General features: G+C 40.2%; 1 protein-coding gene across 1 annotated transcript; it reads right to left on the bottom strand.

Moving 5' to 3' along the window:
• Positions 1–813: 813 nt before the first annotated feature.
• LOC109036170 (uncharacterized) lies at positions 814–12,053 on the bottom strand. Its single transcript, XM_072296049.1, is given in 3 exon segments — positions 814–3,206; positions 4,040–4,122; positions 10,169–12,053. Coding segments are annotated over 3 exon segments (2,034 nt in total). The 5' UTR covers positions 11,053–12,053; the 3' UTR covers positions 814–2,139.
• Positions 12,054–12,421: the final 368 nt, after the last annotated feature.

Below are 12,421 nucleotides of genomic sequence, written 5' to 3'. Positions count from 1 at the left end.
ACTTAACGCAGATAGATTTTTTGATGGATCTGTATATTCATTTCTTCAAAGTGAAAGATGAGCACTGATAATGCGCACGGATAAGAAGAGGAGGAAGAGAGACGAACACACTTGACGGCATGACGTAACTAGATTTTTAAATGAAGATTTAAACATGTATCTCTCCTCAAAAGCGTGGTTTATTACACAGAAAACTTATGTTTTCAGGGCCTGAATATATGTCTCGTTTACTGGAAATTCTGTTCTTCTTTATTGTTAGGTGGGATTGTATTTGAGATATTTGAGACCAAATCAACTAATGACGTACTATATTATGACTGAATTCCTGCGACTAAAAGTTTGATTATCATTGATTATTATCGTCTTATAATTTATTCGTTCCCAATTCTTATCCAAGTTTTTGATTCACCCTTTTTTCTAAAGATGGGAACATTGGAAACGTAAAAAAAGGACGAACGTTCCCAATGGACTGAATTGAAACAATATCGGAAGTCTTAATAGATTAGAAACTGTGAATTAATTAGGTATCTAAATTTGAATAGAAGCCAAAACAGAATATCAACCGATATTATTTCAGTTCGAACAATTTAATTATAAACCGAATTTTGAAAGAGGACTTTACCGGGAACTTTAAAGTGCAATTGTGAATTTTGAATCTTAGCTATAGTTATTACGATTGAAAGCAGCATCAATTTAGATCAATCAAGATACTTTGGGTTGACTATTTCCTCTCTAGTGGGTCTCTAACTTTGTAGTATAATATTATGTTGATAATTTGGTGGAATTTACGGATTGGAAAAATTCAAAACAACATTTACAGGAAAAAAACTGACGAAATTTTAATTCTTATCAGTTTCTAACGGTAGGTACAAAGTTTATTTACAATTATCTTATTTTAAACATTTTATAAAAACAGGTATGATAAATCATTTTTTAAAAACATCTTAATGGTGCAAGAAATTGAATGGTAACTTCTAATGAGTATTCAAATGCTAAAAGCTTGGAGCAAGTATGCTCAGTATAATTTTTGATCAGTCTTTAAGACAATTTTTTAAATAATTTTAGAAATTACAGTCATTGGTGTGGATAAATTTTTGAATAGTACCGTAGAATTCATAAGTAATGCACTGCTGAAATATGAAGCCTATACTACGGTTTGTAAATTAACGAAAAAGCGGGCAAAACTGCCATCATTGTAAATTATTTTGTCATTCTGTCTGTTCTTTAATGCACCGATTAAAAATTATAAAATTGATTTCTTCCAAAAAATTTGTGATATGATAACTTAGAATTTGAATCCCTGTAGAGAAAATTACATACATAACAAATTCAAGGTAAAAAATGACAAATCAAGGAACATTTCATGAAGCTGTCCTGAATGGCAACTGATAAGGACATTTTGAAAAACAGCTCTGTTTTCTTTTCTTTTTTTAATTTTTTCGACTTACGATATGCATGTATACCTTCAATAAATGCGTTCAATGCGCATTAGAATTTGGAAATTCTGATTTAGAAAAAAGCGCAGTGTAATTGCTTCGCATTTCACAAAACTTGAGATCAGAAATTTTTTTGAAAATACCTTAAAACTTGATTCCACGCATTGCTAAATTATTTCGATGGTTAACCTAAATTTCTTTTGATTTAGCTCATTTTGAAATGTGTGATTTGATTGAAGGTATCCAATGTTGTACAAGTTTTGGTATTTGGATTTGCAAAATAAAAGAAAGCTAAAAATGCAAGAAAAAACCGTCGACAAAAAAGTTGTATAAATGCTACAGATCCACTCATTCCAAACAACACACTTTTATCACTTATCACTTTTAGCTTTGCATCAAATTTTGAACCCGTATATATTCAAGAAAAACACAGAACTTTGAAGACGTAAGGCAACTAAAAATGTCCCTCAAACATAGACACTCGCACTCAAAAAGTTAAGAAATTACTTGTATCGCTGGGATAAAGTATTCCAACTCGAGTCTCGAATATCCGCTCTTTAAATGTTTGTTATGACGAAGCAAATAAAAACCAGATGGCGAAATGTTTGGTTTCTGTAGAGGGTCTTCTTGCGATGATTTTGGTATTTCTGTCGTCTTCAACTTCTGGTCCTAAAGTGATACTTTTAGGATACTTTGAGCGTGTTTACCAGCCGTGTCCAGCAGCAACGGAGTTGTAGCTATAGCTGCTTCCGTAGTGGGCCAAATCGCCGTAGCCGTGAGCGGGTTCATGGGCCTTAACTGGGACGTAGACGGGCTTCTCAACCGGTACGTGAACGGGGTAAGGTTCCTTGACTGGCACCTTAACCGGGTAAGGCACCGGCCTTTCGACGGGGTATGGCACAGCCTTCTCAACAGCCACTGGGTATGGCTTGATGACTGGGTAAGGCACAGGTCGGTCAACAGCAACCTTCACAGGTACAGGAACTGGCTTCTCGACTGGGTAAGGCACGGGCTTCTCAACCGGCACGTGGACGGGGTACGGGCGGTCAACGGGCACCTTGACGGGCACAGCGATGTGCTTCTCGACCGGGTACGGCACTTGCTTCTCGATGTACACCGGGTAGGGCTTCACCACCGCGTAGGGCACCGGACGGTCCACAGGGACTTTAACGGGCACTGGAATGTGTTTCTCGACGGGGTAAGGGGCCGGCACGTGGACTTTCACAGGGACATGCACTTCTTTTTCGACGTGGACGGGGTAGGGTGCAGGGACGTGGACGGGGTAGGGGCGGTCGACGGGGACTTTGACGTGGACAGGGACCGGCACTTGTTTCTCGACGTGGACGGGGTACGGGACGGCGACCTCCTTGTTGATGGTGATGGTCTTGTCGATCACGTGGCCATATCCGTGGCCGTATCCGTGGCCGTATTCGAGGCCGTGGCCGAAACCGCCGTGGCCGAAACCTCCGTAGAGGCTCTCGCCGCCGCCGTAACCGTAGCCGAAGCCGCCGAAATCCCCGAAGCCGCTGCGCTTCTGCTTGTCGCCGCCCTCCTGCTTGGCGGCCTCGTCGGCGAGGACGAGCGCAACACTGAACACTAAGACACAGAAAACCCTCATTTTCGAAACGGAGGTGGCGCGTGGATGGAACGAGTGGAACTGATGGGGACGCCGCCCGGCCGGGGCTTTTCTATCGGGCGACGAGGAAGTCGCGCGCCCCTGCCAGTGCCCCCTCCACCGGCGCCACCGACCACGGGGCGCCAGCGCCAATTCTCAACCGATCAGATTCGGGAAACTAGATTCAGCCGCGTAAACAACGGCCAACGGCCCCGCGAGACTGACCGGCTGCTCCCTGCATTGCCAGATTTCTATGCTAATTTTTATCACTCCGTAAAAGGACGCACTTTTAAACATTTTACTTTAAACATGGCTCAAAGACAAAAAACTTACAAGGCATCACTTGCTTAAGCCGAAATGATGTCAATCGTTTGAGACATTTTTTGCGCTCGAGCCTTTTTTAAAATGGAGGGTTCGCATTCGGTATTCAGCATCCGTGTCAAAGCCACGGTCGGTTTTGGCTGTAAATTCCTCAAATGGAACAGTTGGTGTCAGCGGGTCAGCTCGTAATCTGGGGATTTAACGAATCAATTAAACGTTCAAGTTTGTGGAGATATTGAGATTCATAAGGGGGGGGGGGGAGTAATGGTAGTTGTTCCAGGCTAAATTCCGAATTTCCTCGAGATGGTACCCAAAAGATATTTTCTAAACGAAAAGTATTTTTATCAAATCATAAAGCTGGTTGGCATATACTTGAATGAAGATTAGTAGTGTTCGTTAAAAAAAAAAAAAAAAAAAAAAAAAAAAAAAAAAAAAAAAAAAAGGGTCTAAACGATCACATTTAACTTCAATCAGTCACGTCAAAATAAAAAGTTTGACAGTTTGGCTCAATTGAAAAGCTCGATCCCATGAATGCTCGAACCGAAATATAGCTTTGAGAAACCGAGTGGTTACACTAATATATACCGTAATATTAGCTCAGAGATCGAACTTTTTCTTTCAAAATGTAGAAGGATTAATCGATAAAGCTATCAAAGAATTTACGTACCATTCGAGGACCGTCTAGTGACTCCGGATTTGAACAGGCAGTGAACAACTCCTTTCGAGGATGCAGAATCATACAGGCGGATCCTCTCACACGGAAAAAAAGTGTTTAGGTTTATACCCTAAAATTGTGGTACTACCCCAATTTGTTGAATAACATGAACATTTCCAATTGATTTTGGTAGTACTACAATTCAAGTTGGGTTGGTACCGCAACATTTAAATTAGTAACCTAATGTCTTAGGGTACTGCCACAATTAATGGGAGCACCTTCACGATTAATCGGAAATTTTCAAGTTAGAACTTAAGCCCTATCTTCTTTCCGCGCAAAAGAAAGAAAATAGGAAAGCACGGAGGAAATCAAAAGGAAGGACGCTTTCATTTGGTAATTTTGTATGCCGAAATTGACGCAAACTGCCCATCGAGGGCTACGGAACAATACCGCCTAACTGACAATGTTGGCCAAAATAAGTTAGCGACTTTGCCGCATTTTACAGTTTAAAATACGCATAATTTGATAATTTGAGTTTTTTTTTTCAATTTTGTATAGGAGCGCTTTAATGAAGCTTTAATTGAATTAAAATTGCAAATCCACACGGAAAAAAATCTATGGGATAATAAACCTATTAGTGGTTCATATGGAGCACCACTAATAGTCGTAAATGAACTTATGATTCTTGGTCTTTGAACCATATTAAGATATCTCGTACCATACTAGGGTATATATGCCATTATTAAAGTTTATGTGCTATTATTATAAAAATTTAAGGTTTCCTGGTCCCCTACGTAAATATCCTGGTTGCTGATCGTTGTAAATTAAGTAACGAACTATTATATGTTGCCTTTACTTCTATTAGTTGTGTTCCATATGAATCTCTTATTGGTTTATACGCCATAGCTTTTTCTCAGTGTAATCCTAAAATTACAAAAATAGCTAAGTTTCCTATTCCTTCTACAAAATCGTCAGTTTGCAGATGGATAGTATTGTTCGTTAGCGATCGACATTAGACTCTTCGAAATTTGGAACATTTTCTGGAGGAAGCCCTCTGGACCTCTCCTGCCTCCTCCCCTCCCCCCGGTTCAAAGTGTCTGCATTCGTCTCTGTGCAGAATGAAGAATATCCCGAGGGATAGCGCCTTACGGATGTTGACCACATGGCACCTATGGAGTTTACCACTCTGCAGATGACAGAGGTTATGTCACCGACAAGTGTCCTGCCAATAACCGCTTTTTCTCATCACCTAAGGATGAATTGTCCGCGCTCCTGATAACGGTGCGCTAGGCGCGGGGAGGAGCGGGGCCGCGCGCCGCCGTGGACACTAATAATTACCCGATGAATGGAATGATTTCGTTAAGCATCTCATCTATGCACCTATGCCCGAGCGCCAGCGTGCCGCGATCTGTGCTAACTCTTTCATAAAGCTCAGTGGTTTCCAGCCGGGTTGCAACGAGCGGCGTCCTGACCCGGTCACCGCTCCGCCAACCGGGGAAAGTTCACCAGGAATACCGCAAACGGCCAAGATACATATTCACAGTTCTGAGAATACTCCCACTCTCGGTTCCAGCCTTTGCGGACAGGGTCCAGCCACGCCGGTCTTCATTCCTCGTCGAGAATCCACAGAACTGCGTCCAAGATTAGAGTACCTTTATAGGGAGAGTATGGACGACTCGATGTGTGTAGCTCCTAAGGCCTAGATACATGTCGCAGGCAAATGGTGAAATCAGGCTTTTGTCAAATGCCTAGGCAGATAGTCAAATTTTAACGGTCTACAAACTGTTGTAAATTAATAGCGAAGAGCACACGATTATTCACTATTTTTGGAAAAATAACTCATCAAACATGCGAACTCTTTTTGTCTCTTCCTCTTCAATTGCTTCTCATATTTTTAAATGTTGAAATTCCAAAAATTCTGTATTTTACGATATGCTGAAAATTTCAAGATCAGTGTAGCTTCAGGAGCTAAACATTGTTTAAAATGGTATTGTTTGTGCAAATTTTTACTGAGAATTTTTTCTTGCAGGAGCAATGAATTATTCTGTCTGAAATTAGGAAAAGAAACAGAATTTCAATCTAAGTTAGAATATTTGACTATTACAAAGGTATTTGACAAAATGTCTGATTTTACTATTTGCCTGCGACATACACACGGCGATTTAATCACCACGAGTGGAAGCCGGAAGTCAATGGAGAACCTTGATTTCGATATATCGACGTCAATGGATCAAAATTAAGGCTTCCCATTGGCTTTCGTCTTTCACTCGCGGCGATTAATCGCCGTGTGTATCTAGGCCTTTAGAGCCCAAAAGGGGGACAACGTGAAAAACAAAAATCACTAGAAATGTGCCGCTGCATTTGAAAGATCAATCAATAGGGTCGACAGCGCATTGTAAACAAGCGTTTTTAAGGATTAAGACTTGGAAACTAAAAAAAATGTATGCGAAATCAAAATTTTATACGTTCTTTTATAATTTTTGATCAGTGTGCCTGTGCTTACTCTCGGAGTTTGAATTAGTGCCCCTGGTTAATTCGAGTTCATAGGTTTGCTGCCTTTTTGGGCCCTAAGAGCTATATGTCATAAATTGTCAGGAAAGGGCGGCATTTTACCTAAAAGCTCTGCTTTTATTGGTTCTGGTTGGTCAGAGAATTGGCTCTCGGTGAAAGTGCAAGTTTTCTAAAAATTTTCTCTCTGATCATGTAATTATAATCATTTTTTGATAAAAAAAAGAAAAACGAAAAAAAAACACGCAAGAAATTGGACAAAATTTATAGTTGCTTAGATTCTTGGTTGGAGGGCATATACCAAAACGATGAATACAGCATCTAATTCCATATTTTCTTCGGATACAGGATGGTTCTCTGGCGCACCGTTCGTTAAAGTCTCCGAGTTATAGTGTCCTGAAGACGTCATCAGCACTGCAAGGCAGTGGCGATTTTGTAAGTTGGCAACGCTGCCTTTCCTTCATTTAAGTCCATTGAAAATATCGATTTTAGTTGAGGGAAGCTGCCTCACCAAGAATCGATTGTTTCACATCAATTAAATGGAGGAAAAACAGTGTTGCCAACTCACAAGAATCGCCACTGATACAAAATGTCCCCGGTTTAAGCGGCTAACCCTCTCAGCCAGATATTTCCCCAATCAAAGCTGAGGTTCTCTAAAATTAATTTTTTTAAATTAAATTTTCATATCATAGGATGAAAGTGTCAAATAGTCCCAACGTCGTGTGTGGTTTTATGTAACAGTGTAGATAACTCGGGCAGTTTTATGGTTTCAATCTTTTAGAGTGTCACAATCAAATCAGTGTCCAACTCATTTCGAGAGCAGTTTGCTAACGGCATGCTTTTATATTAGGCACGGAAGTTCTGAAAGGAGGAAAGTAAAAAAAAAAAAGAGGTCCATTGCCCTCTTTTTTCCTGGTTCCTTTTTTTCCCCATTCACTCCGAAGCCCGAAACACGCCTCCTATCTACGTTAATTAGGTAACGAATCTAGATAGCGGCTTGTCTTAACTCAACCGTACGCATTAATTTAAAATAAAAATGAAAATAAGACAAACTGAATTTGCTGTGCCTCTTTTAATGATATGAATGCAATTCAACCAACCATCGAGAATTTCGTTTTAATTTTGAAAACAATTTTTTGTTCTTTTTTTAAACCAGCTCTCTAGTGTGCACATAATTCAGTTTTCCAAATTACTGATTGCCTTTTATTTTCATATTTTTATTCCCGGTTGTTTAGCGTGATTTCCTCTTAGGTCAGACTTCTTCAAGAACCTGATTCAAAATTAGACACATGATTTGCTTTAAAAAAAGGGTAGGGAGAAGAAAAAGAAAAAAAATCGTTAGGTACCAGTCTGCGGAGAAGAACAAAAATGCATAGTTTTTAATCGAGTCGTCCGTATGAGAATGCATTTGTTTTTGTTGTACTTTGTTTTGTTTTTCTATCTTGTATACCATGGAGTTAATATTTTGTAAGTTTACTCTAAAAAAGGTTATGTGAGTTGCGAGGTAATGCAAATAAAATGATCTTTCAGAGAAAATAATCGCAAATGTGCTTAGTGTGTTTTGGGGAGTGAATGGAAGGAGCCACAGGAAAGTATGTTGTAATCGTGTTTCACCTACATTTTTCTAATTTTGAGTTAGCTGCCGTTATTAAATGAACAATCGTTGGATTGTTTGGCGCTATTGACAGTTAATATTAAACAAGAAGAAAGAAAAAAATCCGAGTTTTAGTGAGGCTCTTTATGATTTTTGAAGCCTTTCTCTTCTGACATTCATTCCATAATTTTTCATTCACATGGAAAAATAATTATTAATTTGTTTAACACACTAGAAAAATAGTTTTCACAAGTATTAAATGGAATTATTTTTGCAATCAAGAACCATTGTCATTTATTACTCATACCCATAAAAGTACTTGTTTACATAGAAAAACTAATTTTAAGTTATGTTGTTCCTAAAATGAGCGAGTAATGGTAGTTCCTTACTGTAGAGTGCAGTTCAATTTTTCTAAAAGCGGATACTTTAAGTGGTCTCTTTCAGAGGCGGATCCAGCACTTTGGCAACACCAAATTCCTTCCATTGAAACCTATGTTAAACAATCTATTCTTGTTGGGGCACCTGGCCCCTCCAAGAATCGATACATTTCCATAGGTTTAAATGGAGAAAAGCAATGTTGCCAATTTGCTAGATCCGCCGATGGTCTCTTTGCCGATAGTGAAGAATCCATATCCTTCAATCATGAATTCATTTTTGTAAAAACATCACTTAATACATTCCTATTTTCTCAGAGCTCACTGCTTGAGAAACAGACCACTAAGCGGTAAAGAAATAGAAAAAACATGAAAAAACAAAATCATTCAAATAGCTTTTGATTTTATACTTCGAAATTAGTACATCAAGAAGTTAAACTTGGACTTTTTAAAACGATGAATTCATACCAACAATACACTTAACTTTTCTTCTTTGTGAATTTATTTTATATAAAAAACTATAACTTTCCTTGCAATTTTGAAAATTTGAAATTCTCATATTTCGGAAGTACTTGTGAAAACATTTTTAGAATGAAATTTCAAAGCTGAAATATTGAGTTGAGATCTGAAACCTTCTAATTGCTGTCGCACATTGCTCAAAATATTTGTTAAACCATTTTTTCTGACACCGTTAATTTTGCAGGAAAATAGAAAAAAATGAAAGGAAAAACAAGCATATAATGGAACAAAAACAGACGAAATTTTTATTACACTTCAATTTTTAACGTTAGATATAAACTGTATTTACAAATATCACATTTTGAACGTTTATGAACAAATATTTATTCAATTGTTCTTAACAAATGTTCTGAATTATTGGTACTAAAAATGAATGATAACTGTGATGAGTATTCAAAATGTAAAATAATGTTGCTCTGCATAATTTTGGATCAGTCTTCGCAAAGAATTAAAAGGACAGTCAAAGCAATAGGACAAGGTAGTATCCAAAAACCAGTGAAAATGTATATAATATATTTTTGTTTGGAATCGCATTATAAAAAACTTCCTTTTTGCACTGAGAAAGGGACACGGTGTTTTTGTAACTTCCACTCCTAAGTAACAAAAATGTAACAAATTTAATAATTTCAATAAAACAGTGTTTCCTTTCATATTTTCGGAAATAACGATTTGACGCAACTTTCGTTACCTCTATCCCACGATTCTTGAATTCAATGGGATAAGTAAAATTGATTCGCAGAACAAGGAATTCAATGAGTAAAACCGGGATGAAAAAAAAATCCACTAATGCTAAATTTTATGAATGATCCACTCACTCCAGGCGCGAAACACTTTTTAAGATTTATCACTTATTTCGCGTCAAAAGAACCCCCATATACTTAAGAAACACCTGGTTTTGACTTTTACGACTGCAGAATAATACAATTTTTTTGAAGTTGGACAATTGCTCTCAGAAAAACATAAATACCTCATATGACCGAGAAAAGAAATTCTAGGATGCACTATGCATGGCTTAAACATTCACTTGTTCCGGTGTTTACTCCATGTTAAGGCTGTCCTATGGACACTGTCGGAAATACACGGGTCTGCCACTACTGTTATGATGAGGTGACACGCTGCGGAGATCATGGTCGTGTTTGCGTTTACCATCCGTGTCCCTATCCGTAGGAGGGTCCGTGGGACTTGACTGGGACGTAGACGGGCTTCTCAACCGGCACGTGAACGGGGTAGGGTTCCCTGACGGGCACCTTGACCGGGTAAGGCACCGGCCTTTCGACGGGGTATGGCACAGCCTTCTCAACGTGGACTGGGTACGGTTGTGGGACATGGACAGGGTACGGTCTGTCGACTGGGACCTTCACCGGGTACGGGACATGCTTCTCGACTGGGTAAGGCACTGGCTTCTCAACAGGAACATGGACCGGGTAGGGACGGTCGACGGGGACTTGGACAGGGACAGGGACGTGCTTCTCGACAGGGTAAGGGACTTTCTTTTCGACGTAGACTGGGTAGGGTTTGGGTACGTGGACGGGGTAAGGCCTGTCGACGGGGACTTGGACGGGGTAGGGGACGCGCTTCTCGACGGGGTAGGGTGCAGGGACGGGGACTTGGACAGGGACGTGGACTTGTTTCTCAACGTGGACGGGGTAGGGAGCGGGGACTTGGACGGGGTAGGGGCGGTCGACGGGGACTTTGACGTGGACGGGGACCGGGACTTGTTTCTCGACGTGGACGGGGTACGGGACGGGGACCTCCTTGTTGATGGTGATGGTCTTCTCGATGGAGTGGCCGTGTCCGTAGCCGTATCCTAGGCCCTGGCCGTATCCTAGGCCCTGGCCGAATCCGCCGTTGAGGCCCTGGCCGAATCCGCCGTTGAAGCCGTGGCCGCCGCCGAGGCCATAGCCGAATCCGCCGAAGTCACCGAAGCCGCTGCGCTTCTGCTTGTCGCCGCCCTCCTGCTTCTCCTGCTTGGCGGCTTCGTCGGCGAGGACGAGCGCAACACTGAACACTAAGACACAGAACACCCTCATTTTCGGAGGTGGTGGCGCGTGGATGGAGTGAGTGGAACTGATCGGGATGCTGCCGTGCTGGGGCTTTTCAATTCGGCGAGGAGGAAGTCGCGCGCCCAACTCCCTCCCCCGCCCGGTGCCGCCGACGATGGGTCGACCTTGCTCGCGCAAATTCACTCGAGCAGATTTGGGAGACTGGATCCAGCTGCAAAAAATAACGGTTCCTCTAGACTGCACTGACCAAATGCAACATTTGACACATTGCTCAATGATATGGAAAGAGGGGATGGAGAGAGCGGGAGAGAAAGAATGTGGGCGGATGCAATATTCACTGAACTTATGTTTTTAATGTGTGAACCACGTGATGGTCGATCCGATTGCATCTTTCCATCAACGGTGGTGCTCTTCAGTATTTTGCCTTGAGTAGCCGCGTTCGGAGTATCGTAGAACTCGCCGTACCGGACTCATTAAAATTTTCTGAACCTGGTCACAATCCACAGAGTTCAGGAAACGCATACTTTTTTTTATAGATACTGGTTCCCGTTCTATTTCTTGTTTTCCTTCCTTTGCAAGTGGCATTTTTCAACAGAAAAATTGCGATGATTTGAAATTAAGTTACGATTATCACGAGTTTTGGCAATAGAATCGCTAGAACCATCATAATCTTAGCGATTATCCTCAATCGTGTCATATTTTTATCTTCTTAAAATCGTGACCGACAAAATCAAAGTTACATCTCTTTTTAACACGTTTTTTTGTTCGAATATATTACGATGAATCGCCGTAAATAAAATTGCGATTGAAAAATGTCATGCGATGAAATCGCAATTCACCGCAATTTTTTATCTATTAATATTGCAATATATCGACGTCGACAAAATCACGGTACATTCTTCGATCAAAGCGCAACTTATCGCCATCGCTGCTACCTTAAGTAACTAAAACACAAAATTCTGACTCTACATAATAACTTAATTACGTAGAATTAGAGTTTTTTGTGCTTATTCTGTGTGCTGATAAGTGACTTCGGAGGTAAAAAAAGAAAAAAAGAAAAAAAAGAAAAAGAAAAAGAAAAAAAAAATAGACCTCCTAAGACAGTGACCCTCTGAAACAAACCAAACACTATTATCAGACCATTCGCACACTGAGCAAAATCAATTAAAAAAACTCAGTTAATACATTTTTTTGAAAAAGTTTCGTTTCGATATATTCCCTCTTTATCCACTTTAGTTTTGATATTCTCGGTCCATCCAGCCCCCTTATTTCCGTTATGAAAATAGGATGACTAGCGTCATTTTAAAAGTATATAGCGTGCCATTCGAGTCATTTAGCAATTTCAGTGACAATACGCCCGTTTTACACCATCTAAATTTAAAAAAGCTGGTCAAAA

The sequence above is a fragment of the Bemisia tabaci genome, chromosome 2, assembly GCF_918797505.1.
Source record: "Bemisia tabaci chromosome 2, PGI_BMITA_v3".
NCBI classification, from domain to species: domain Eukaryota; kingdom Metazoa; phylum Arthropoda; class Insecta; order Hemiptera; family Aleyrodidae; genus Bemisia; species Bemisia tabaci.
Note: the sequence above shows the minus strand (reverse complement) of the source record. Positions and strands in the feature narration are given on the sequence as shown.